Raw genomic sequence first — 27988 nt, forward strand, 5'->3', positions numbered from 1 at the left:
TCAAAGTGTTTACAACCTTCATCACTAGCTGCTCTCTACGACAGGTCTATCCTTTACAATGTCTTCAGAGTGATTTGCATTTGTACCACACAAAGTGAGCTTTTAAATAAATCCCACACTTATGGGAATGCTGCTACCACAACAGTGATTCAATCAGGAGTTGGCTAGCCTGGTCCACATCCCAGGGCAAAGGGGACCCCGCTCTCACAAAGGGGACCTAGGAACGCACCCTGATGCTCCCCGTGAAGTTAGGGCCACTGAAAAGGATTCATTATTCAAAAAGAGCCAAAGGCCCAAGCTCCTGCAGAGCTGTGAATATCAACACAGGTTTTAGAAAGTCATAGGAATAATCTGACACTGAATGGGGCGTGTTCACAGCTGCGGCTCCTCAGCTGTGCGCTCCTGAGCTGATGCTGCCCAGGGAACACTTCCTCCCCCACAAAGCAGATGCAGCCGGCCCACAGACTAAACCCAATGTGAAATTAACTACCTCTGCGGCACATGCTCTCGTGCCCTCCCCGCTGAACTGATGCGCCCAGCGCAGGAACGGGACATTTTGCACCGTTGCCGGATCATTTTATTATAAAAAAATTTTTTTTTTTTTATGTGGCAGCCCAGTTTTATCCGTAACAAAGCCCACCGATACGGCACATGCTCCACAACCTCCTGGGGGGGGGGGGGTGTGGGTGTGGGTGTGTGTAAAAAGCAAAAGGGAACAATATGAATCGTACATGAATCTCTTCTAGACTGCAGGCAAGGCCGCTTTTAGTGACCACGCAGAAAGCTTTCCAGCTGCAAGGCCATTTCGGGATTCTTTTGTACAGTCATTGGTCTTTTCTTGCCCTCAGCAAAGTCGCCCATGCAAGGAGAGGCTTCATCCCTCATCCGTTTAAGTGACGACAGCTCACCAGCCCCTCTTGTATATTACACAGTTATGCCATGTGCTCAGCTGTCTGCAGGAGAGATAAGAGGTCAGCAAAGGAATTGGCTCTATATGCACACACACAGCATAGAAACACAGTGTCTGCACTGGCCAAAGAAAGCGTTCGCACTTCTCTAGCACACTGCTCTTAAACACGGCTTGGGCTAGAAAGATGCTCCACTATTCCCTGACCAGTGTAGGTAGGGGCCACAATTCTCAGGTGAAGTTCCCAGGGATGATAGCTAAGCACAGGGCTATGTGGTGTCCCGCATGCCACTCATGAGCCATTTGCTCCTTTAATCTGATCCAGTGCTTTATCCGAGAACTTTTCCTTCATCAAAAGTCCAGAAAAGCTCCATTGGACACCCTCCCCCCAGCAATCCCAAACCACATACTGCAACGATCACCCCCTGTGAAGCTGAGCCAGAGAGCCAGGCACGCTCACCGGGGGATGAGAACGCAGCGTGCAACATGCACGTTGCATGGAGCATTCCCGTGTGAAATGCTCACACACAGCAAGCCACATGCTTGTGGGTCTAGACAGGGCTCCCCATACCTGCCCCTTTAGGAGCTGTGGCTAAAGCATTCAAGTCTCAGAGAGACACTACCCTCTACCCAAGTCCAAGGGAGTTAAGGATTCTGTAAGCAAGAGTGACAAGACCAATCTGACAAGTCCCAATGCGTCTGTGCTCTGAGACAGCTAACCAGACCTCCTTAATCAGAATCACTTCCTTCCTGCTTTGCTGATCCAACAGCTGATGCCAGTTCTTCCTCTTGGCCTCTCAATCGCTCTCCTGTGCGGGCAACAGAAAAGCCAGTCAGCAATCATTGTGTAACCAGAGTTTAGAACGGCACGTTAAGGGGGTGATCTGAACTGTGCTACCCAAACTTCCAGGATGTCCACCAACCTTGCCAGCAAGTCTCCCTGCTCCATTGACTCTGAATTGGCTCAGGTCCCAGTTATTTCTGGAGTGGATGTGGGTGTCACCCAACTGGCTGGGCGAATCTGGATTCTACTGTGCAACCTGTACCACTGTAGCCTCGGGGCACATCCCATAGACATGTCTATCTGCCCACGGTGGGCAGCCGTATTACCCCTCCCCGAACCAGCCACCCACCCATCAGGGAAGCAATCAAGGGGAACTAACAATGGTTTAGACATATCCGGTGAGGGCTTGGCTGGAAACATGGTCTGAGGACCAACACAATCTGGCTGGCTGACTACCAGAGGAAGGCAGCATTACTCTTCACTCCAGAGACCACCTCAATGCCTCTAGAGAGAGGGCACCTGGGGGGCTCATTCCTGACACTATTCCACAGCCTTTCGTTTTAAAAAGTTCTGCCGAGTTCCACTGAGCTTGCACTGGAGATCGTTCTCAGCCATGAAGATTCAGAGCAGAACTGGAAATAAAGTTACAGCATCGGTGCTAAGCGTTGTCCAGAGAGCTCCAGCTCTCTACAAGTCCAACATGTTTAAAACACTCTCTCTGTTCATTTCCACTCGTGTTGTAAAGTCCTTTCTGTTGCTTTCTAGACTGAGTGAGAAACTGGCTGTGACCCTACGCACCTCTCTGTTCACACGCTACACACAACTGTAATACTCTTTATACAAAACACACCTTGTGCAGAATGATTTGAAAACTAATAAGTCACTGATCATTACTAGGCTTGTGTAGTGTGTAAAGAGTTCTGAGTACATGCTGGAATTATGACTAACGTGTGTTTAAACCAGGCATGTCCCGGGGATTTGGTAAACTGGTCTGTCCTAAAGAAAGGAATGGGCGTTTACCTCAATTGACATATAAGCAGTAAATGGGGCCATCAAACTAAGAAGGGGAGGAGATCACAGGAAAGAGAACACTTTGCATTTTAGCAAACACCTGGGAGGGAAGAAAGAGCAGGGAACTTCCTTCTCCACCAGACTCAATGTTGCCTTCCTCACAGCTTGAAGGAACCGTACTTTGAGGGTAACCTTCAGAAGAATCCATTTCAAAGGTTCACTGGACTATAAAAGAAAGGGGCAGAAAACCCAAATTCTCTCTCTCACCTAAAATGACAAAGGAACCAGCCCTTTGGGTTCTGGAGGAGATCCAGGCAGGGAGCAAAAGCAGCACTTCGGGGCATTCAGGGTTGTAATACAAGTGGTGACCCAACCTCCCACTGGTCTGAATTGCACCCTGAAGTGCGTCACGGACCATCAACAATATTTACTGCCTGAAAATGAGGCCACGATTTTCAAAGATAAATATGGAGGCACCTAAGTAAATAGTCTGCTTCTCAAAGAGCTGAGCTCCCCCGGAGATCCTTCTGAGCTCAGAAGCAACTGCTGGGAGCACTTATACAGATTCATACAGATCAATTAAAGAGCCTAATTTTTGTCTCCTGCCTTTGAAAAATCTTGGCCCCAGTCCTTCCAAGTCTATAACCATTTCCACGTTAGTTCAACAGCAGCAGTGCACTTACTTATCAATTCAGCAATTGCCCTTTGCGTTCTCTTCTCCAGTTTTTCCAGTTTCTTGGCTACGTCTCGCTTTAAATCCCTGGGGGAGAGGATTGTAATTTAGCAAAAAAGCCCAACACACAAGCACACCCAGACACAAAGCTAGCCCACCAGCTAGCCCAGCAGAAGGGATCCATGAGTCTATTCAGAGCCAGTCTGGGGTCTCAAATGAAGAACAGCCACAAACACCGCATCTACAGTGTAAGCTCCTTGGGGGCAGAGACTGTGTCTTGCAGAGCAAGCTGCCAGCACTTTAATCATCATCAGAGCCAATGCAAGAGCCATGCAGACCAGTCGGATGGAATACCCCTGCCACTGGTGGTCCCTAAATACCACCACCAGAGCAGGGGAGCAGCGGCATTCCCTTAAAACAGGAATTAGATGGAAAGGGTAAGAAAAGTGCCAGCTTCATGGGGGCGCGGGGGAGTTTCACCTCACTGGGGGAAGAAGGGGAATGAAGAAATCTTTGGCCTCTGCCCCTCCCCACAGGGCAATTCTTGCCCTTCCTAAGTGTGAGAAGAGACCATCTACAAGACCGAGGATTCCATGAGATTCCTGGTGGCCACAAGTGTCTCTGAATTGCTGACACTTCGCAAGACCCACAACTCACATTAGTCCCTCCTCAACGCCCGTGCCCAGCGATCCATGTGGCACAACAACAGTCAAACTCAAAGAGAAGCCAACTCACCAGCTGAGCCCAAAACACCAACACTCAACCAGTGAGGACCCCTTGGGGAGAAACGGTCTAACGCACCCACTGCTGAGCGGCCACACAGGCCACCTCCATCTATCGGGCTTCAGAACAGGAGGATGTGAAAATCCAGCTGAGGAGAACATTGGGCCAGGCCCTTCTGTGCCCCTCACTTCCATCAGAAACCTGTCCCACACTCTTTGAACACAGATGCTCTTGGCTTCGGAAGGCCCTGTCAGTAACATATTCCTTAGCTTGTTATCCTGCACATGCTGTTCCAGCTGTGTGCGTGAAGCCTGGTGCCTGTCCACATGCTGAAATCAGGGTGCTGTCATGCTGTGGGACCATCGTTCACAGTGTGTTTGTACAGTATCAAGCACACCAGGGCCTTGACCCCAATCGAGCCTCCACATGCAACGGCAATGCAAAGAATACAAGCTTCACCAGATCCTTTCATCATTAGGCAAATAGAAACAAGACAAATTGTATCCATCCTAGAAACTCCCAGAAGGTGGAGATCAGCACCACTTATCTGTCCCATCTAGCTAATCCCAAAAGCCAGAGCTTGTTCATTCTCTACAGGACATTTACTAGGGTTTTCTGCAGTCTAACTTTTGTGATGTCCAGGGATGGGGATTTTATTTCTCTCCTTAGGAGACTGTTCTATGCTCAGATCTCGCTACTGGGAAGTTTCCCTTGATACTGAACATAAGTTTCCCAATTTTTTGTAATCCCAGGTGGTACAACCTTAACAGGGTTAAAGTTATGGAAATAGCTGGAGAGCGTCCCTGTGACCATGAACACACACACGGATGTTTAGGACTAAAAGGACTGAATCTATGCAAGCTGATTCCTAAAATCGCGCTTACCAGTCTGGCTTTCTGGGGGCGAGGTTTGCCAAATCCTAGGGGAAAAGGAACAAAGGAATTCTGATTAAGATCAACCAAACTCATGTAATGGAAAAGAGTGAGTTTACAAGTGTGCACAATTATATTTCAAAGCAGGTACTGAAGACCAAGACACATACCACTTCTTCAATAATAGGCTCTGGCTTCGCTGCTTCCAGTTGGTCTTTCACCTTATCTTCCACTAGAGGGAACAACAGAACAACAAATGTTAACAAATTTCAGGAGTAGCAGCCGTGTTACTCTGTATCCGCAAAAAGAACAGGAGGACTTGTGGCACCTTAGAGACCAACAAATTTATTTGAGCATAAGCTTTCATTGGCTACTGCCCACTTCATCAGATGCATGCAGTGGAAAATACATTAGGACGATTTTATATACACAGAGAACATGAAACAATGGGTGTTACCATACACACTGTAACGAGAGTAATCCGTTAAGGTGAGCTATTACCAGGAAGAGAGAAAAGAAACCTTTTGTAATGATAATCAAGATGGGCCATTTCCAGCAGTTGACAAGAACGTGTGAGGAACGGGGGGGGGAGGGGTGTCACATATGGACTAAACATGGGGAAATAGTTTTACTTTGTGTAATGACCCATCCACTCCCAGTCTTTTTCAAGCCTAATTTAATAGTGTCCAGTTTGCAAATTAATTCCAATTCAGCAGTCTCTCATTGGAGTCTGTTTTTGAAGTTTTTTTGTTGAAGAATTGCGACTTTTAGATCTCTAATCTAGTGATCTGAGAGATTGAAGTGTTCTCCGACAGGTTTTTGAATGTTATAATTCTTGACGTCTGATTTGTGTCCATTTATTCTTTTACGTAGAGACTGTCCAGTTTGACCGATGTACATGGCAGAGGGGCATTGCTGGCACATGATGGCATATATCACATTGGTAGATGTGCAGGTGAACGAGCCTCTGATAGCATGGCTGATGTGATGTTAACAAAGTGACTTATAAGAAAGCCAGCATGAAGACGATGCTTCACTTTGGTATTTAAGAAGCTTTTACAAAACCTAACCCCAACAGGCATGCTTCTCTACAAAAACATTCCCCTGCAACTTTTGCAACCCAAACACTGCACTCCAGAAGCAAAACAGACCGTGAAACTGATGTCCATCGTCCGAACCGAGAGAAATGCAAGAAGTGAACAGCAGCAGTCCTGAAGTCAACTATATTAAAACCCGGTTTGAGTCCAACCTCTGCTGCTGTAACATTGGAAAGGAAATGGATTTGCTTATAACATATGACTTGAGTTGACTATGTCAATTTAAAGCAAGTAGGGATGCACAGGACAGAGCCTTCCTGCAGGAGTAGCATTTTCTAGAGCCGTCCCTCTCAACAGGGACCAGCTTGCTGCCTTCCTAGACTGCGGTAGGGGGATCTCAGGGACTGGCACCAGTCCACTGGTCGCTGAGAAACACTGTCTTAGTGGAAGGACAGAGCCCCACAATCTGAAGCACTGAAAAGATGATTGGCAAACTTTATTCCCAGCTATTACTGTATTTAGAGTAATCATGGGAGACTTCCCACTCCACAGCTCTGTGGCAAGTTACTTTTAAACTCCTTATCGTAATTCTTTACATTATCCATCCCAGAACTCAGACTTACACACAGCATATGATACCTCCTTCCCTCCTGTGATGGGCACATCCACCACTGAGAATGAAACACCCCGACCGGGAGAACTCTGAACTCAGAGAAGTACCCAAACTAGATTAAAATCCCTGCTTCAAAACTAATGTAAAGCCTCAAGTGGAACAAGAGACAGGGAGAAACCAACGGCAGAATTCCATCTTTCTTTCTGCTCAGACATTGCAAGAGGGAGAGGCCCGGACACTCCGAGCACAGCAATATTTACTGGTGGCCATGACTCTGCACTTGCGAGTGCTATTTCTATCCCATGCTCCCTCCCCCGGGTGTTAGAAATGCAGACTGCAGATGCCCATTGAGGAGTGGGAAACTCTAGCCTGTTGGTTTAATTTGTGCCTGTTTTGTGCTTCCATGGATGCTCCTGGCCAGAGAGGAAATGGATTTGAATGATGGAAACAAAAACACAGAAACACGGAAAAGATGAAGTAGGATTAGTGAAGGGGGCTGTCACAGAGCAGAACCTGCTCTACTCCCTTGGCAAACTCAGGCTAGGACTATAATATGGTTAGATACCGACTCTGCTTAGAGCGTGGTTCAGTTCAGGCGACAGGAAGGAGCTCTCTCTATACCAGTGGTTCTCAACCTGTGGCTCGCGGGCTCCTAGCAGCCCACTACAGCTGCAGCCCATGTGACATCGTCAGGGCCATACAGGAAGTATATATAGTGTGTGGATGCGGCCCACATAACACAGAGAGCTGCACATGCAGCCCACAATAGTAAATAGGTCGAGAATCACTGCTCCATACTGTAAGATCAGGCTGTGACATGGGAGGACTTGCAGTAGAGAGGTCCTCTCCATTTTGTTACCTGACCTCTACGTCAAACTAATTTACTTATGTGGTTTTAAATGAATACACCCTGTTTTGATACACATCAGGATTCCTGACTTATCTCTGCCCCCCCCCCCCCCCCCCCCGCAACCAAATCAATGATTTTAAACAAGCCTAAACCCCAAATTTCCATGCTTTAGCTACAGAGCAACTCCTCTCCCAAGACATACAGCACCACACGCTTTCAGAGGCAAGGCTCCTGAAGGCAGCGTTGGTCTATTACAAGCCGCTGGTGTTCTCTTTAAAGGAGGTCATAGCTCTGTCGAGAGGCTGGTAAAGACGACCGGTTCTCAGACATCCCTGGAAACAATTGAGGCAGCTATGCCCCCTTCCCACTCTGATGACTGTGGGAAAATGCCGTTATTGTTTCCCAGGAGGGCAAACTATGAGATTCTGCCCATAGCTGAGATCCACAGAGGCCCCAGTATTTCTAATTATAGCCACCACTCCCGCACTCAGCACTCTGGAAAGGATGAAGAGGAATACCCCGAACTCATTCCTGCCACTCCCATTGTTTGGCACATATTTTAAAGAGCTCTCTTCTGTGAGGGTTTACCACCACCATGCTGGCAGCAAGACAAATCGGGATTTTTGTTTTACATTAATTAAGGGTACATGAATTTTCAAGCTGGAGAACGGTGCCAGATTGAAATCCCTGAAGTTATGGCTAATAGTTTCAAACATAGTTGTTTAAAAAGTTAGGTACCTGAATAGAAGTGGCCTGATTCTCGGAGGGTGCTGGGCACTCACAGCTCTCACTGACTTCCAGGAGAGCCCTGCTCCTCTGAAAATCAAATGACTACTTTACAGGCCTGAATTTGGCTTTCCATAGCTAATTTTAGGCACCCACGTTGGGAACCTTTGGCCCAATGCTGTGGGCCCACAGAAAAGCTTCGGCAAGGGCAGTCACAATATAATCTCCTCCACACGGTCACACTGATGTGCCTCAACCCCGACCTCAAGGGAACCACCACTGGAGGGCGGCCTCCATGCTCCTTCGATCCTTGGCACATCTGCCGAGCCGCTCAACGGAGCCTGTTAGTGAGAGACAGACTCCGGTGTAACAGAATTGGTTCTGAACCTCACAGACTCATTTCACACAGGCCATCTCACACTGCCGATAAGCAGGAAAGCCCTTTCCATCACTTCTAACCCAAGCTGGAGTCAAACCCATGAGCCAGAGAAGAAAGGATTGATTGCCCTGTTGAGAAGCCTCTGGCCCATTCTTTGGAAACATAAGCATAAATGACGTGGCAGCTACATCTGCTGGGAGGTGAAGCCACGCTGTTGTTCCTGCCTATGCCGTCCCAACTCCTGCTCATTTCCCGCTAGTAATCGCCACAGTCTGTGGGAGAGGTTTATATGAAGTATAAAAACCCAGACATGGGAACTGAACCACTCTAGTCTAGTCTCTGTAGGGCCAATTCACTGTCACACTCAGATGGTGTCTAGGATGCAGGGACTATTTGCTCAATTCTCAGATACTGCTGGGAACGATGATTTCATTCACTCTCCGAGCCATTCGAGATTCCCCAACCGGGCACTGGGTACCACACAGCTGAGTTGGACCAAGTTTGACATTAAGACTGACCGACGTGGGAGGAGCAATAACAGTGTAAATACTGGAGAGAGACTCGGTTAGACTAATCTCTTCAGAGCGGGGAGTGCAGCTGGTACTAAATTCCCAGAGTGGTAGGCACATGCCCAGCGCCACCTGGTTTATCATAATAAATCAGACTGAAAAAAAAAAGTTAGGCAGGTTTCCAACACTTGGTTTGAATTAAAAAAGAAAGTACTGGTGATATGGAACCTTTCCCCTCAAGGTCACAGGGTCAAAGGTAGCGAAGGTCAGTGGCTTAACGGATGGACAGCTGCTTGGCAGCCAGCATCAAATGAGTATAGTGGATCTCCTCCCAGTGACGAGTGGAAAGGATCTAGATGAAAACTGTAACGGGGCCCTTGTTGGCAGGTAGAGCAGAGGCCAAGGATTGAAGCATTCCTGCTACAGCACTAGCAGAGGTGGTCTCTCCAGATAGGGCAAGGTGCAGGAAATTGGGCCTGCTGCTGACCCTGTCTTATAGGCAGAGGACTTCACTCTCCAGGGTGATCAATCCAGTATCTTTCACATCTTCTACGTTTTGTTTTTTAAATATCATAGAATATCAGGGTTGGAAGGGACCTCAGGAGGTCATCTAGTCCAACCACCTGCTCAAAGCAGGACCAACACCAACTAAATCATCCCAGCCAGAACTTTGTCAAGCCTGACCTTAAAAACTTCTAAGGAAGAAGATTCCACCACCTCCCTAGGTAATGCATTCCAGTGTTTCACCACCCTCCTAGTGAAAAAGGTTTTCCTAATATCCAACCTAAACCTCCCCCACTGCAACTTGAGACTATTACTCCTTGTTCTGTCATCTGCTACTACGGAGAACAGTCTAGATCCATCCTCTTTGGAACCCCCTTTCAGGTAGTTGAAAACAGCTATCAAATCCCCCCTCATTCTTCTCTCCCGCAGACTAAACAATCCCAATTCCCTCAGCCTCTCCTCGTAAGTCATGCGTTCCAGTCCCCTAATCATTTCTGTTGCCCTCCGCTGGACGCTTTCCAATTTTTCCACATCCTTCTTGTAGCGTGGGGTCCAAAACTGGACACAGTACTCCAGATGAGGCCTCACCAATGTCGAACAGAGGGGAACAATCAAATCCCTCGATCTGCTGGCAATGCCCCTACTTATACACCCCAAAATGCCACTGGCCTTCTTGGCAACAAGGGCACATTGTTGACTCATATCCAGCTTCTTGTCCACTGTAACTCCTAGGTCCTATTCTGCAGAACTGTTGCCGAGCCATTCGGTCCCTAGTCTGTAGCGGTGCATGGGATTCTTCCATCCTAAGTGCAGGACTCTGCACTTGTCCTTGTTGAACCTCATCAGATTTCTTTTGGCCCAATCCTCCAATTTGTCTAAGTCCCTCTGTATCCTATCCCTACCCTCCAGCGTATCTAGCTTTCCTCCCAGTCTAGTGTCATCGGCAAACTTGCTGAGGGTGCAATCCACACCATCCTCCAGATCATTAATGAAGATATTGAACAAAACTAGCTCCAGGACCAACCCTTGGGGCACTCCGCTTGATACACGTGGCCAACTAGACATGGAGCCATTGATCACTACCCATTGAACCGGATGATCTAGCCAGCTTTCTATCCACCTTATAGTCCATTCATCCAGCCCATACTTCTTTAACTTGCTGGCAAGAATACTGTGGGAGACCGTGTCAAAAGCTTTGCTAAAGTCAAGGAACAACACGTCCACTGCTTTCCCCTCATCCACAGAGCCAGTTATCTCGTCATAGAAGGCAATTAGATTAGTCAGGCATGACTTGCCCTTGGTGAATCCATGCTGACTGTTCCTGATCACTTTCCTCTCCTCTAAGTGCTTCAGAATTGATTCCTTGAGGACCTGCTCCATGATTTTTCCAGGGACTGAGGTGAAGCTGACTGGTCTGTAGTTCCCAGGATCCTCCTCCTTTCCTTTTTTAAAAGATGGGCACGACATTAGCCTTTTTCCAGTCTTCTGGGACCTCCCCTAATCACCATGAGTTTTCAAAGATAATGGCCAATGGCTCTGCAATCACATCTGCCAACTCCTTTAGCACTCTCGGATGCAGCACATCCAGCCCCATGAACTTGTGCTCGTCCAGCTTTTCTAAATAGTCCCGAACCACTTCTTTCTCCACAAAGGGCTGGTCACCTCGCTCCCCATGCTGTGCTGCCCAGTGCAGTAGTCTGGGAGCTGACCTTGTTCGTGAAGACAGAGGCAAAAAAAGCACTGAGTACATTAGCTTTTTCCACATCCTCTGTCACTAGGTTGTCTCCTTCATTCAGTAAGGGGCCCACACTTTCCTTGAATTTCTTCTTGTTGCTAACATACCTGAAGAAACCCTTCTTGTTACTCTTAACATCTCTTGCTAGCTGCAACTCCAAATGTGATTTGACCTTCCTGATTTCACTCCTGCATGCCTGGGCAATATTTTTTACATTCCTCCCTGCTCATTTGTCCAGTCTTCCACTTCTTGTAAGCTTCTTTTTTGTGTTTAAGGTCAGCAAGGATTTCACTGTTAAGCCAAGCTGGTCGCCTGTCATATTTACTATTCTTTCTACACATTGGGATGGTTTGTCCCTGTAACCTCAATAAGGATTCTTTAAAATACAGCCAGCTCTCCTGCCCTCCTTTCCCCCTCACGTTATTCTCCCAGGGGATCCTGCCTGGGAGAATGGGGGAAGGCATCGTTACGACCTTCCCAAGCTCTCAAAAACTCCCTCTCCAGCACCTACCTGAGGCTGGCTTGGCCTGAGGCACCTTCCTTTTCTTGAGATCTTCATCCTCAGGAACGTAATTTCGCAGCTTGAGCTCCCTAGAAAGGAAGGGGAGAAAGCAGGAGAAGCATAAACACATGCACATCCCCCTCACCAGGCTGCCACCATCTTAACTGTCATGCATAAGAACAGAAATGCAGAAGCCAAAGTTCTCACTTTCTCCAATCATAGAATATTAGAGTTGGAAGAGACCTCAGAAGGTCATCTAGTCCAACCCCTGCTCAAAGCAGGGCCAACACCAACTAAATCATCCCAGCCAGGGCTTTGTCAAGCCAGACCTTAGTCAAGCCAGACCTTAAAAACCTCTAAGGATGGAGATTCCACCACCTCCCTAGGTAACCCATTCCAGTGCTTCATCACCCTCCTAGTGAAATACTGTTTCCTAATATCCAACCTAGACTGCCCCCACTGCAACTTGAGACCATTGCTTCTTGTTCCGTCATCTGCCACCATTGAGGACAGCCTAGCTCCATCCCTATAATCAATAAATAAGAAGAGAGACTTTGAACTAGATGGACACAATTAAGGCTGGTTGCCCCTTGAAGAGAGGCAAATTCGACAGACCAGCCACCTACTCAAGCATTTTCTCTGTGGCAAACAGTGCATCTATAGGGAAGTCCTGGCTGTGGAGGGGTCCATATTTCACTGCTTCGATACACATGGCATTACACTGAAACAAGCGGGTTTGATTCTCCCAGCAGGAAAGCCACAATGGGGTCCATTCACCTGTGGCATAATGCCATTGCTGACGTGACTGAAGCCAACAGAGCCACAGAACTGGTATCAGGTCAAGGTGCAAGAAAATAATGGCATATTTCAAGGTAAGAGATCATTTAAAGGTTAATTGGAATTGAACAGCCCTTGTTTGCCTCATATCCAGAGTGTTTAAACCCAGCTATTTATGGAAGGTGAGCGCAAAGGAACATGCAAAGAGAACGCAATGTGGATTTCTGTGCAGAGTTCTTCCACTCGGGCTGTGTGGGCAGGCAGAGGGAAACTATGCTCAGCATCGAGATGTGTGTTCGTTAACCCTTCCAATTCTTTCCAGGCCCAGATGTGAAGAGTTCCAGAGATGCTGCCGAACCCCTCTCCTATTGGGTCCATTTTTTGGTCCTTTTCATAATCTTTTTCCGGTTTAAGTCTATTTTTTTAGGTGTTTCAATACTAATGGAGGTCCTGACCCTGCACATATGTAACTTTATTCATGTGTGTAACCTCATTACTTCAGTGGGATTACTTGTACATCATCTCGCACAGTAGGGGTCCCTGGTGCCACAGTCAGACAAATAATAATAATAAGCAAGCATCTGCACATGCTTTTGCAAGATCAGGGCCTTGGAAGGCAAGACCATGTCTCATGTGCTTGTGAACAATGCTAAGCAACAGCTGGTGCTATAGAATAGTATTTTAGCCCATAAGGCAAATTAAGAAGATTAAAACAATCCAACACTTTAGATTGGTTTATCTGTTCAAGATGCTCTAAAGCTTTCGATTGGTTTAAATTGTTAATGCATCTTTAAGGCCCTCAGTTTAAACTGCAAAATGCATTAAAAATTGTGGGGGAGGGGAGATGGACAAGAGGCTTAGAGAAAAAGCCAAGGGGTGGGAGCCAATCACGCTGTTCTAAAAACCATTTCTTAAATGATGCACTGGAGAGTAATTCATACCCAGAAATTCATACCTACCCTGCGATACCTAAGGGGCTGCAGGCTCTTCTATTTGTAATGAACCTTGAAATTAACTCACTTTTTGGTTAGGCACTTGCATCAGTCAGAACAGCCCTGGAAGAGCATTTGACTGCTGCTGGGCAGCTTATTGGATGACAACACTTTTTCATCTAGATCCTGCGTAAGTACTGAATTGTTTTTTTCCCTTTAAAAAAAAAAAAAATCAGTGATGGAGCAATTTGGGATTTTTCAACTTTTAATGGCCAGTTTTAACACAGAGGCCATTTCCCACTGGATGCTAGGGCCTCTGTCTTTAAAGGCAAGTTATATGTGAGGTATGCCATTGTCAAGGTTTCTTCCCCACTCTGAACTCTAGGGTACAGATGTGGGGACCTGCATGAAAACCTCTTAAGCTTATTTTTACCATCTTAGGTTAAAACTTCCCCAAGGTACAAACTATTTTACCTTTTGCCCTTGGACTTTCGCTGCCACCACCAAACATCTAACCAGTATATTACTAGGAAAGAGTCCATTTGGAAATGTCTTTCCCCCCAAAATCCTCCCAAACGTTTGTCATAAATATAAAGGGAAGGGTAAACCCCTTTGAAATCCCTCCTGGCCAGGGGAAAGCTCCTCTCACCTGTAAAGGGTTAAGAAGCTAAAGGTAACCTCGCTGGCACCTGACCAAAATGACCAATGAGGAGACAAGATACTTTCAAAAGCTGGGAGGAGGGAGAGAAACAAAGGGTTTGTGTGTCTGTCTGTAGTCGTCTTGGCCAGGGACAGAACAGGAATGGAGCCTTAGAACTTTTAGTGTAAAGTTAGTTAAAAACAGAGAGGTTAGAATGACCAAATCCTCAGCTCGACTACAGCTGGAATTAGCCAAATTTCAGGCTGAGGAAAAACAAAGGGAACATGAAAGACAGATAGAACTCATGCGGCTGGAGAAGGAGGTACAGGAGGCTGCCCACAAGAGGGAAATGGAGGCAAGGAAGCATGTGGAGGAGGAGAAGGAAAAAGAGAGGAAGCATGTGGAGGAGGAGAAGGAAAAAGAGAGGAAGCATGTGGAGGAGGTGGAGAGGATAAAGGCCCAGCAGAATATACCAACAAACCCTAGCAATCCTTCTCCAGGTACCACTTCCCATCCCAGAAAGTTCCCCACCTACAAGGCAGGTGATGATACTGAGACCTTCTTAGAAAACTTCGAAAGGGCCTGCCTTGGGTACAACATCTCTACTGACCAATACATGGTAGAGCTGAGGCCGCAGCTCAGTGGACCCTTAGCTGAGGTGGCAGCTGAAATGCCTAAAGAACACATGAACAAGTATGAACTGTTTAAATCCAAGGCGAGAGTCAGAATGGGGATAACACCCGAGCAGTCTCGTCGGAGGTTCAGAGCCCTAAGGTGGAAACCAGACATGTCATTTACCCGACATGCCTACCACATTGTGAAACATTGGGATGCCTGGATATCAGGAGCAAGTGTTGAATCTCCAGTAAATTTGCCCTTCCTAATGCAAATGGAACAATTCTTAGAGGGTGTTCCTGAGGAAATAGAAAGATACATCCTAGATGGGAAACCCAAAACCGTAATCGAGGCAGGAGAGATTGGAGCCAGATGGGTGGAGGTGGCAGAGAAGAAGAAAACTGGTCGCAGTTGGAGCGGAGACCAGAAGGGACCACCCCAGACCACACCCTATTACCGGGGGCCGCCCAAAGCCCCACCTACCTCCCAAAGAACCCTCCAGACCCCTTATCGTCCCACCACCCCGTTCTCCAGCAACCCTCCTCGTCCCAGTGACCCGTCAGCTGGACGATGTTTTAAGTGTAACGAGCTGGGGCATGTAAAGGCCAACTGCCCCAAGAACCCCAACAGATTACAGTTCATTGCACCGGAATCACACCAGAGGTCCACAGGCCCAGATACCTCCCAGATACCCTTGGAGCGGAGGGAAACTGTGAGTGTGGGCGGGAAGAAGGTCACCGCGTGGAGGGACACCGGAGCACAAGTGTCAGCTATCCATGCTTCCTTAGTGGACCCCAATTTAATCAACCCAGAGATCCAAGTGACGATTCAACCCTTCAAGTCCAACTCTTTCAATTTGCCTACAGCCAAGTTGCCTGTCCAGTACAAGGGCTGGTCAGGAATGTGGACTTTTGCAGTCTATGATGATTATCCCATCCCCATGCTGTTGGGGGAAGACTTGGCCAATCATGTGAAGCAGGCCAAGAGGGTGGGAATGGTCACCCGCAACCAGGCTAAACAAGCCGTGAGGCCTAGCTCTGTTCCGGAAACTTCTATCAGGACCCAGTCAGAGGTGATGGACCTGGACCCCAGGCCAATGTCTGCAACAGCAGTAGTGGATCCAGAGACCCAGACGGAACCAGTCCCAGAACCGGAACCAGCCGAACAACCAACACCAGACCCCGTGTCAGCACTGAATCCAGTACTTGCAACCTCAACACCAGAGGGCCCCACCAAACCTGAACTGGCAGCAGCCGATAACCCTACACAAGAGGCTCAGCCGGAGCCTGAATCCCAACATAGTGCACCAGCGGAGAGCGGTTCACAGTCAACAGAAACAGCTCCATCCCCTATATCGCTTCCAGAGGGACCAAGCCTAGGTCCACAATCCCATGAGGAACTGATGTCTCCAGCATCAAGGGAACAGTTCCAGACCGAACAAGAAGCAGATGAAAGCCTCCAGAGAGCTTGGACGGCGGCACGGAGCAACCCACCGCCTCTCAGCTCTTCTAATCGATCCAGGTTTGTTGTAGAAAGAGGACTTTTATACAAGGAAACTCTTTCTGGGGGACACCAGGAAGACTGGCATCCTCAGAGACAGTTGGTAGTTCCAACTAAATACCGGGCCAAGCTCTTGAGCTTAGCCCATGATCACCCTAGTGGCCATGCTGGGGTGAACAGGACCAAAGACCGTTTGGGGGGGTCATTCCACTGGGAGGGAATGGGCAAGGATGTTTCTACCTATGTCCAGTCTTGTGAGGTGTGCCAAAGAGTGGGAAAACCCCAAGACCAGGTCAAAGCTCCTCTCCAGCCACTCCCCATCATTGAAGTTCCATTTCAGCGAGTAGCTGTGGATATTCTGGGTCCTTTTCCGGAAAAGACACCCAGAGGAAAGCAGTACATACTGACTTTCATGGATTTTGCCACCCGATGGCCGGAAGCAGTAGCTCTAAGCAACACCAGGGCTAAAAGTGTGTGCCAGGCACTAGCAGACATTTTTGCCAGGGTAGGTTGGCCCTCCGACATCCTCACAGATGCAGGGACTAATTTCCTGGCAGGAACTATGAAAAACCTTTGGGAAGCTCATGGGGTAAATCACTTGGTTGCCACTCCTTACCATCATCAAACAAATGGCATGGTGGAGAAGTTTAATGGAACTTTGGGGGCCATGATACGTAAATTCGTAAATGAGCACTCCAATGATTGGGACCTAGTATTGCAGCAGTTGCTCTTTGCCTACAGAGCTGTACCACATCCCAGTTTAGGGTTTTCCCCATTTGAACTTGTATATGGCCGTGAGGTTAAGGGGCCATTGCAGTTGGTGAAGCAGCAATGGGAGGGATTTACACCTTCTCCAGGAACTAACATTCTGGACTTTGTAACCAACCTACAAAACACCCTCCGAACCTCTTTAGCCCTTGCTAGAGAAAACTTACAGGATGCTCAAAAAGAGCAAAAAGCCTGGTATGATAAACATGCCAGAGAGCGTTCCTTCAAAGTAGGAGACCAGGTCATGGTCTTAAAGGCGCTCCAGGCCCATAAAATGGAAGCATCGTGGGAAGGGCCATTCGTGGTCCAGGAGCGCCTGGGAGCTGTTAATTATCTCATAGCATTCCCCACCTCCAACCGAAAGCCTAAGGTGTACCATATTAATTCTCTAAAGCCCTTTTATTCCAGAGAATTAAAGGTTTGTCAGTTTACAGCCCAGGGAGGAGACGACGCTGAGTGGCCTGAAGGTGTTTACTACGAAGGGAAATGTGCTGGTGGTGTGGAAGAGGTGAACCTCTCCATGACCCTTGGGCGTATGCAGCGACAGCAGATCCAGGAGCTGTGCACTAGCTACGCGCCAACGTTCTCAGCCACCCCAGGACTGACTGAACGGGCATACCACTCCATTGACACAGGTAATGCTCACCCAATTAGGGTCCACCCTTACCGGGTGTCTCCTCAAGCTAAAACTGCTATAGAACGGGAGATCCAGGATATGTTACAGATGGGTGTAATCCGCCCCTCTGAAAGTGCATGGGCATCTCCAGTGGTTCTAGTTCCCAAACCAGATGGGGAAATACGTTTTTGCGTGGACTACCGTAAGCTAAATGCTGTAACTCGCCCAGACAACTATCCCATGCCACGCACAGATGAACTATTAGAGAAACTGGGAAGGGCCCAGTTCATCTCTACCTTGGACTTAACCAAGGGGTACTGGCAGGTACCGCTAGATGAATCTGCCAAGGAAAGGTCAGCCTTCATCACACATCTCGGGCTGTATGAATTTAATGTACTCCCTTTCGGGCTGCGAAATGCACCCGCCACTTTCCAAAGACTTGTAGATGGTCTCCTAGCGGGATTAGGAGAATATGCAGTCGCCTACCTTGACGATGTGGCCATATTTTCGGATTCCTGGGCAGACCACCTGGAACATCTACAAAAAGTCCTTGAGCGCATAAGGGAGGCAGGACTAACTGTTAAGGCTAAGAAGTGTCAAATAGGCCTAAACAGAGTGACTTACCTTGGACACCAGGTGGGTCAAGGAACTATCAGCCCCCTACAGGCCAAAGTGGATGCTATCCAAAAGTGGCCTGTCCCAAAGTCAAAGAAACAGGTTCAATCCTTCTTAGGCTTGGCCGGTTATTACAGACGATTTGTACCGCACTACAGCCAAATCGCTGCCCCACTGACAGACCTAACCAAAAAGAAACAGCCAAATGCTGTTCAGTGGACCGGAAAGTGTCAGAAGGCCTTTAACAAGCTTAAAGCGACACTCATGTCTGACCCTGTACTAAGGGCCCCAGACTTTGACAAACCGTTCCTAGTAACCACAGATGCATCCGAGCGTGGTGTGGGAGCAGTTTTAATGCAGAAAGGACCTGATCAAGAATTCCACCCTGTAGTGTTTCTCAGCAAAAAACTGTCTGAGAGGGAAAGCAACTGGTCAGTCACTGAAAAAGAATGTTATGCCATTGTCTACGCTCTGGAAAAGCTACGCCCATATGTTTGGGGACGGCGTTTCCACCTGCAAACCGACCATGCTGCACTAAAGTGGCTTCACACCGTCAAAGAAACTAACAGAAAACTTCTTCGGTGGAGTTTAGCTCTCCAAGATTTTGATTTCGACATCCAACACATCTCAGGAGCTTCTAACAAAGTGGCTGATGCACTCTCCCGTGAAAGTTTCCCAGAATCAACTGGTTAAAATCGTCCTTGAGATGTGGAAAATATTGTTAGTCTTTATGTACTTGGTAGTATATTTAGAGATGCATGTGTCTTATTAACTCTGTTTTCCTAGAGCTCCAGGAAGAAATCCCAGCCAGTGTTTCACCCTAGCTGAGATTTGGGGGGCGTGTCATAAATATAAAGGGAAGGGTAAACCCCTTTGAAATCCCTCCTGGCCAGGGGAAAGCTCCTCTCACCTGTAAAGGGTTAAGAAGCTAAAGGTAACCTCGCTGGCACCTGACCAAAATGACCAATGAGGAGACAAGATACTTTCAAAAGCTGGGAGGAGGGAGAGAAACAAAGGGTTTGTGTGTCTGTCTGTAGTCGTCTTGGCCAGGGACAGAACAGGAATGGAGCCTTAGAACTTTTAGTAAGTAATCTAGCTAGGTATGTGTTAGATTATGATTTCTTTAAATGGCTGAGAAAAGAATTGTGCTGAATAGAATAACTATTTCTGTCTGTGTATCTTTTTTGTAACTTAAGGTTTTGCCTAGAGGGGTTCTCTATGTTTTTGAATCTAATTACCCTGTAAGATATCTACCATCCTGATTTTACAGGGGGGATTTCTTTATTTCTATTTACTTCTATTTTTTATTAAAAGTCTTCTTGTAAAACACTGAATGCTTTTTCATTGTTCTCAGATCCAAGGGTTTGGGTCTGTGGTCACCTATGCAAATTGGTGAGGCTTTTTATCCAACATTTCCCAGGAAACGGGGGGTGCAAGTGTTGGGAGGATTGTTCATTGTTCTTAAGATCCAAGGGTCTGGGTCTGTAGTCACCTAGGCGAATTGGTGAGGCTTTTTACCAAACCTTGTCCAGGAAGTAGGGTGCAAGGTTTTGGGAAGTATTTTGGGGGGAAGGACGCGTCCAAACAGCTCTTCCCCAGTAACCAGTATTAGTTTGGTGGTGGTAGCGGCCATTCCAAGGATAACGGGGGTAATATTTTGTACCTTGGGGAAGTTTTGACCTAAGCTGGTAAAGATAAGCTTAGGAGGTTTTTCATGCAGGTCCCCACATCTGTACCCTAGAGTTCAGAGTGGGGGAGGAACCTTGACAACGTTACACCCCCTTTCCTGGGAAAGGTTTGATAAAAATCCTCACCAACTTGCATAGGTGACCACAGACCCAAACCCTTGGATCTTCAGAAAAATGAAAAAGCATTCAGTTTCTTAAAAGAAGAATTTTAATAGAAGAAAAAGAATCACCTCTGTAAAATCAGGATGGTAAACTCCTTACAGGGTAATTAGATTCAAAACAGAGAATCCCTCTAGACAAAACCTTAAGTTACAAAAAGACACAAAAACAGGAATATCCATTCCATTCAGCACAGCTTATTTTCTCAGCCATTTAAAGAAATCATAATCTAACGCATACCTAGCTAGATTACTTACTAAGTTCTAAGACTCCATTCCTGTTCTGTCCCCAGCCAAAGCATCACACAGACAGAGAGAGAGGGGCTTTGTTTCTCCCTCCCCCCAGCTTTTGAAAGTATCTTGTCTCCTCATTGGTCATTTTGGTCAGGTGCCAGCGAGGTTATCCTAGCTTCTTAACCCTTTGCAGGTGAAAAGGTTTTTCCTCTGGCCAGGAGGGATTTTAAAAGGTGTTTACCCTTCCCTTTATATTTATGACAGCCACCATTGCCAGTTTTAATCTGAAATCATTCTGGTCACACAAAAAGGGGCAGCATTTCACTTGCTACTGTATGAATTCCTCCACCCAGCCAGCGGGCAACAGTGTTGGTCTGCCAGTTCTGATACTGGGAACCAATTTCCCGTGTTTTTAGTAGAACCGAAACAGATCCCACTAAATCAGCTGCACTGCACAGAGAAAGAGAAAGGGAGAGAATCTACCCCCTTCCCCCACAGCGACAGGAAAGACAGTCCAGAGTTTTGGGTGCTAGCCTGGGACCTAGGCGACCTAGGTTAAATTCCCACCTCTGCCACAGACTTTGTGTGTGCCACTTGATCTTTCCATGCCTCAGTTCCCCAACTGTATGGAGATCACAGGACTTGCAAGGGGATTGGGGAGATAAATGAAAGTTTGCAGTGCCCAGATACTACGAGGAGGGGGCCACAGAAATATCTAAAATAAGCAGGAGAGGGAACCAAGCCCCAGAGCGATTCAGTGACTTAGCCAAGACGTTTGTGACCGAGCCTGGAACTGAGCCCAGATCTCAAGTTCCCCCCCGCCCCCAACATAACACCAAGAACCAGACCGACTTTCCCACAGTTGGGCAGACGCTGGTAGAACAAGGATGATGAAAAGAAACAGATTCCAACAGAGACTGGCATGGGCCTGAAATACAAAGGGAAGCCAAACATTTCTCCCTTTGAGTCAAATGCAGGTCAGAGTTTATGGGATTCACCTTTAGACGTGTCTGGATGCGGTTGGCGCTGGGAGAGCTGCTGGGGAGAAACTGTTCGCTAAGCTGGTTTTATGAAGGAAAGACTTTACTGAGGGGGGGATGGGAAGCGACTGATCAACCTTACGGGGCCAGGTGTGTTATGACGACAAGAACTACTCCCCCGGGCAGCATCTTGGGGACTCCCAAGGCCACAGTCCCAGGGCCTGGAGTGATTAGTGAGTTTACCGAGATTTCTAAGGTTAAAATGAAGGCAGCACTGGCTGATTGCTCTGGTCCAGGAGGGTCAGGATACTTAATACTTAATGAAGTCAGCAGGAGTGGCCAGGTACCCCACGCCCCACAAGAACCAGCCCTTTGTGCTGCAGAGTAGCAATCACTAACAGCAGTTATCATGGTTGACTGATCACCTCCCAGAGGGCTTTCCAATCTTTAATTCCCCCTCCCCCGCCCCCAAGGCCAGGGGAATTTTAGCCCCATTACAATACACTGCTATTTATCCAAATAGCACAGGCAAGATGGATTCCATTTGGATAATGGAGAAAGCAGCCCTTCATCCCAGTCCTCTCCCTCAGTCAGAAACAGCTGGACAGGGTACAGACTTAGCTGTTGTCATTATGCATGTACAGTAACCTCACGGCAGCAGACTCCCCGGCACCCAGGCTCCTGCGGCTGCTTGGCTCGGGGCACGCATGCCCCAGCATTGGCTCCTTCGGGCCGCCCAGGGAGCAGCACAGAGGCTGCGTCGAAGAGAGAGCTGAGCACCTCGGTTCTGCATAAGCTAGGACGAGAGCTACAACGCCGACCAGGTGAAGAGCAACTCCGTGGCGAAGGGGTGGGGAGGAGGGCAGAGAGCAATGAGTGGGGATGTGCATGCATAGGTGGCAGTGGGGTTTGCACGCCAGCAGCTGGCCAGGGGCTTTCACTAGGGGTTTGCACGCCAGCAGCTGGGCAGGGTAGCACATGGGCAGTTGTTTTTTGGGGGAGGGGAGTGCAGACAAGAAACAGATTCAGATAACACAGAAGTTCAGATAATCGGGTTTCAGATAAACAGGAGTATACTGTGTATAGGTGGGGAAAACCGAAACAGAGAGGTGAAATGTATTACCCAAGGTCACAAGGGTGGTGTCAGACATCGGAATAGGGATCGAGAGCACCTAGCTTCCCATCTTATTCTCAGCCCACTGAACCCCATCTCTCTCCATTGCAATGTATCTTTTTGTGCCTGCGTGGGAAGAGGAATTTAATCAATAGAGGTTAATTTACTATCATCGAGTCCTACCAGGAGAGCCAATTCCTTTCAGCAACTGCTAGCTGGCATGCTCCTTTCATTCCTTCTGGTCCCAAATGATTGATCAATTTTTTTTTTTCAGAACAAGGCCGCAGTGCTCTTCACACAAACATCTCAGGTTTATTTATGTTTTTATTAACAGTCCCCACTAAGCAGAATTTTGTTGCCAGCCTGGAGAAACCATCAGTAACTAATTCCTCCAGAAGGTAATTGGATGTCAGGCAGTGCTGTTAGACACTTGGCCGGGAGACCGGATCTAGTACGCTGAAGGGGTTTCTCTCACTAACCCAGTAGAGTCAGACTCTGCAGAATGGAAGCATTCATTTAAAAGTTTTTAGTCACTTTAGTTCATGTCAAGAAGGTTTTCCTGTTAACTGAGTGTAAGCCACTGCAGACTTAAGGAGTTCAGCCACTCCAAAACAATAGCTCAGAGCAAACAAGTCAATAGGGTGGTACCATTAAGCCTAACTGTGACACTGGCAAGCCAGATTTCCAAATAACCATGCAGAATTTTGTGCCTGGTTGCGTATGCAGATGCCACAGCCGGGTGCTCAGACTGGGAAACTGCTTGGACAAGTGGCCAAACAAAGGGCAGAAAACAGCAGCGGTCCTAAAAGCACTCAACATAGTATTTGCCCCCTGCGCTTCACTTCCTAAGGCCCCCATTCTGCAAGCTTCTCTAGGCAAGTGAAAGGGTCAACCTACGCAAAGCAACTTGCAGAAGCTACATGAAGGCCACGTTCTATGATCCTTGTGCAAACCACCTATTCGCTGCTAGATTTCAAGAGGCCTCTGTGACCCTAATTTTGTAGGCCCCACCTCCCACTTAAAAGTGTTAAAACCCTCATTTGGCCCTCTCCAATGGAGGAGTTTGAGACCCCAAAGTAAGAGGGGGGATCCTGGAGAAAAACAGACCTTTTCCAGCCGTGTCCAGGAGAACTTCAGCCTGGCTTCTGGCTGCCCCATGCCTTGTGAACACAGAGTGAAGACCACAGTGATCAGCCTGTAGGGTTTTACTGCTGGTGAAGTTTACACAAACCATTTCTATTAATACTGATATCAACCCAGGGCTGCAGGGTTGTGTGTTAAGTGAACTGATCTGCAGACAAGGCAGAGCCAACTGGGCTCCTGGCAAGTAGCCCCTGCAGCCCTCAGTGTTGCAAGGCTTTGGCAGCCTTAAACCCACCCTCCATCTGGGGATACGCAGCACATGGACCAGGTAGGGAGGAGGCTCTAGCATAGTAAAGATAATAAGGTTTAAATCCGATTCCCCAACAGGCAGGAACGCAATTTAGTAATAAAACAGCTTTTTGCCCATTGACGCTAAGCTGGATTCAAATCCCATGTCAGACTGCAAACAAAAACACAGGGGTTTTATCACCGTCAGCCTCCGATGGAGATTTATCCATGAGACAAAACAGCAAGTGCAGAATTTGTTTGGTGCTGCTCAGGACTGAGATAGCAACAACGCCGTGGGTCAGGACTGAGGTGCACCAGCAGAGAGAGCCACGTAAGGGGCCTGGGATAAGGGCAGCAGTGATGCTGCAGGTGCAGAAAACTATTCAGTGCCTAGATGTACTACACCCAATTCTAGCCATGGCTTTTAGTTCCTCACTAAATTCACTCACAACTGTTTGAAACAAACAAAAAAGGATCCCTTTAATTGTTCAATGTAAGACAATGCCACGCACCTGCCTCCTGTAATTATCAGTGCCCACTGTTCCTGGCAGCTGCCTCCCAGAAGTGCTCATGGATTATGGACTTAATCCCCAAGGCTCCAGCGCTCATCAGGAAGAGACAGAGCTGGTTTATGTTAGTCTTTCCCACTCTCCGACTTCTTGCCCACCCTCACCTCGTGGCTCCTTGTTGATGATCTGTAATGTTTTACGGCAAAGAGGTAGCGTGATGCCAAATCAAACCTAGGTTTCAGAGTAGCAGCCGTGTTAGTCTGTATCCGCAAAAAGAATAGGAGTACTTGTGGCACCTTAGAGACCAACACATTTATTAGAGCATAAGCTTTCGTGAGCTACAGCTCACTTCATCAGATGCATATCGTGGAAACTGCAGCAGACTTTATATATACAGAGAGAATATGAACCAATACCTCCTCCCACCCCACTGTCCTGCTGGTAATAGCTTATCTAAAGTGATCATCAGGTGGGCCATTTCCAGCACAAATCCAGGTTTTCTCACCCTCCACCCCCCCACACAAATTCACTCTCCTGCTGGTGATAGCCCATCCAAAGTGACAACTCTTTACACAATGTGCATGACAATCAAGTTGGGCTATTTCCTGCACAAATCCAGGTTCTCACACATCCCCCCCACCCCCATACACACACAAACTCACTCTCCTGCTGGTAATAGCTCATCCAAACTGACCACTCTTCAAGTTTAAATCCAAGTTAAACCAGAACATCTGGGGGGGGGGGGGGGGGGTAAGGAAAAAACAAGAGGAAACAGGCTACCCTGCATAATGACTTAGCCACTCCAAGTCTCTATTTAAGCCTAAATTAATAGTATCCAATTTGCAAATGAATTCCAATTCAGCAGTTTCTCGCTGGAGTCTGGATTTGAAGTTTTTTTTGTTTTAAGATAGCGACCTTCATGTCTGTGATTGCGTGACCAGAGAGATTGAAGTGTTCTCTGACTGGTTTATGAATGTTATAATTCTTGACATCTGATTTGTGTCCATTTATTCTTTTACGTAGAGACTGTCCAGTTTGACCAATGTACATGGCAGAGGGGCATTGCTGGCACATGATGGCATATATCACATTGGTGGATGTGCAGGTGAACGAGCCTCTGATAGTGTGGCTGATGTTATTAGGCCCTGTGATGGTGTCCCCTGAATAGATATGTGGGCACAATTGGCAATGGGCTTTGTTGCAAGGATAAGTTCCTGGGTTAGTGGTTCTGTTGTGTGGTATGTGGTTGTTGGTGAGTATTTGCTTCAGGTTGCGGGGCTGTCTGTAAGCAAGGACTGGCCTGTCTCCCAAGATTTGTGAGAGTGTTGGGTCATCCTTTAGGATAGGTTGTAGATCCTTAATAATGCGTTGGAGGGGTTTTAGTTGGGGGCTGAAGGTGACATTCTCTCTGTATATATACAGTCTGCTGCAGTTTCCACGATATGCATCTGATGAAGTGAGCTGTAGCTCACGAAAGCTTATGCTCTAATAAATTGGTTAGTCTCTAAGGTGCCACAAGTACTCCTTTTCTTTTTGCGAATACAGACTAACACGGCTGTTACTCTGAAACAAATCAAACCTAGTAATTTATTGTAGGAAATTAATAGACTAGGAGAGGTGGGATTTAATGGGCTACCTTGAAAAGCAAAGGCTTACAGAGGCTGGAGAGAGCAAAGTCAAGGTAACTGATTTCTCTAGCACTCTTTCATCCCCAAAAACAGATCACAAAGCACTTCACAGACTACGAGTTTGATCCAAATCTGGCTGAAGTCAACAGAAAGACGCCCACTGACGTCAGTGGGATTTGGATCACGCCCTATATTTAGGAGGCACTCCAATGAACTGCAGCCTCTTCTGGGGTAAAAGGTAACACCGGTTTAAGAGCACCCAGCAATGCTACATGGCCATTTAGATGCTAGAAAAAAGTTATCATTCATTCTGCCAGTCACTAAAAAAAGAAAACCCTGTTAATGCAATGTTAAGGCTGCAGTGTTAAGGAATCAAAGTCAGACAATAAGGATGTTTAGACTGAATGAATCTCCTTATCTTTACCCCTTCCCCCATAGGCCCATGCACTGGGATACATTTAATAAATGTGATCACGTATTTCTCAGATACAACATAAGACACCTTAGTACCAGAGTGGAGGCGTATCAGCAAGACTGGCCCAGGGCCTCCATCACTCACACCAAACAAGGTGCAGCTGGGTAAGGCAAGCTCTTACTGAATTTACGGCACGACTGTCACCTAGGGTCTAATAGAATCCACAGTGAAGTACTGTCCTTTTAATTACATCTCTGTTTTTAATATTTTACCATTTTTTGTACAAATGGTTTTGTAGTTCAACAGAAATACAGCATTATCCGGAGAACACAGCTTCTTACCTCACGACTTCATAAACCCCACATTTGGGAATGCACAGGGGAGCTACGACGACTGCATGCGCAACTGCAGTAATTGAGCATCCAAATGACCAGCACAGTAATTAATGGGGCAATAGCACATGGCATGGTATTTCTGAAAGCACAGGTCTAGATCACTTGGTTACAGGCAACAAATATGCCCATTACATTTATCTGCACTACAGAGCAGAGTCATGGAACCGCAGTTAAGCCTCAGACCAACTTTCCACTACAAGTCCCTACATCTAGCACTGGTTCTACTGGCACCTCCACTGGGGAAGAATTTCCTTAGGGGGTCAAAACCTCATTTTGAGGCATCAATCGAGCATCACCCAGGTGTGATGCAGCTGGTACTTGGAACTGATCCGCAAAAACGCAGTTGGCATTTGCAACCAATACAGAGTTTGAAGAGTAATTCCTATAAGATGTGAAGGACTAGCTTGATGCAAACAGAGGATACTTACAAAGTGCTTTCTCCAGTTTGTTTGCTTTTCACTCTAACGGCGTTGAGTGTTGCGTGCCATGAGGTAGCAGTTATTTCGACCTTCTAAATATTGCAAGGGCGCTGCTCCTGCGTAGTTTAGAAGCCATCCCCCACTGGCTCGTCTTCCTGCCAACCACCCATCTTCCTCCAATTCTGAAAGCTCACAAAACTTTAGACATTTCTAGATTCTTTCCACACACACACTCCCTCAAGTCTTACTGCTCTAGGTGCCAGCTAAAGACTACAAACAAGATGGTGCATCGGCTGCCCCAAGCCACAGCCAAAGCTCAATGGTTCATAATGCTCAAGATGCCAGCTGTCTCCTATTTTGAAGCACAAGTGCCATGTTAGTGGCTTTCTGTTCTTGGGAAACAGTTGCTATGTTTAAGGAAGTCCTGCATGTCCTCCTAAGTATCTCAGCTGTTTCAGGTCATTTCCGTCAGAAGCCTCAGAGAAGTACCATCTGGTTTTGATTATTCACCGCACTTTAACTTCCCAAGCTGCTCGGTAGCTTCATTTTTATAGTCTTCAATTTCTGTTATAGCCACTCCAATTTGCTTTAAAAAAAGTGCCCTTGAAATGGAAACTCCTCATTGTCCTCTAAACAGAGACTGATATAAAAGAATACTCCTCTGGTATTTCAACGATCACTTATCTCTGGCTGGTCTAGGCCAGTAGCTCTCAACCAGGGGTCCAGGCCTCAAGCAGGTTTCAAGGGGGGCTCCAAGCAGGGCCAGCATTAGACTCGCTGGGGCCCAGG

At 47.3% G+C, this 27988-nt stretch overlaps 1 protein-coding gene across 1 annotated transcript in view; it reads right to left on the reverse strand.

The window, feature by feature from the left end:
* Nucleotides 1–327: 327 nt before the first annotated feature.
* CCDC12 (coiled-coil domain containing 12) overlaps nucleotides 328–27988 on the reverse strand; it is an 85756-nt gene continuing 58095 nt past the window's right edge. The window contains exons 3-8 of the mRNA XM_073334852.1: nucleotides 11835–11914; nucleotides 5141–5202; nucleotides 4983–5017; nucleotides 3386–3462; nucleotides 1633–1716; nucleotides 328–953 (exon numbers count right to left, since the gene is read on the reverse strand). Coding sequence (XP_073190953.1) covers nucleotides 1637–1716; nucleotides 3386–3462; nucleotides 4983–5017; nucleotides 5141–5202; nucleotides 11835–11914 — 334 coding nt within the window. The 3' untranslated portion in view covers nucleotides 328–953; nucleotides 1633–1636. The remainder of the gene's footprint in view (nucleotides 954–1632; nucleotides 1717–3385; nucleotides 3463–4982; nucleotides 5018–5140; nucleotides 5203–11834; nucleotides 11915–27988) is intronic.

Source organism: Lepidochelys kempii, chromosome 2, assembly GCF_965140265.1.
Source record: "Lepidochelys kempii isolate rLepKem1 chromosome 2, rLepKem1.hap2, whole genome shotgun sequence".
NCBI classification, from domain to species: Eukaryota; Metazoa; Chordata; order Testudines; family Cheloniidae; genus Lepidochelys; species Lepidochelys kempii.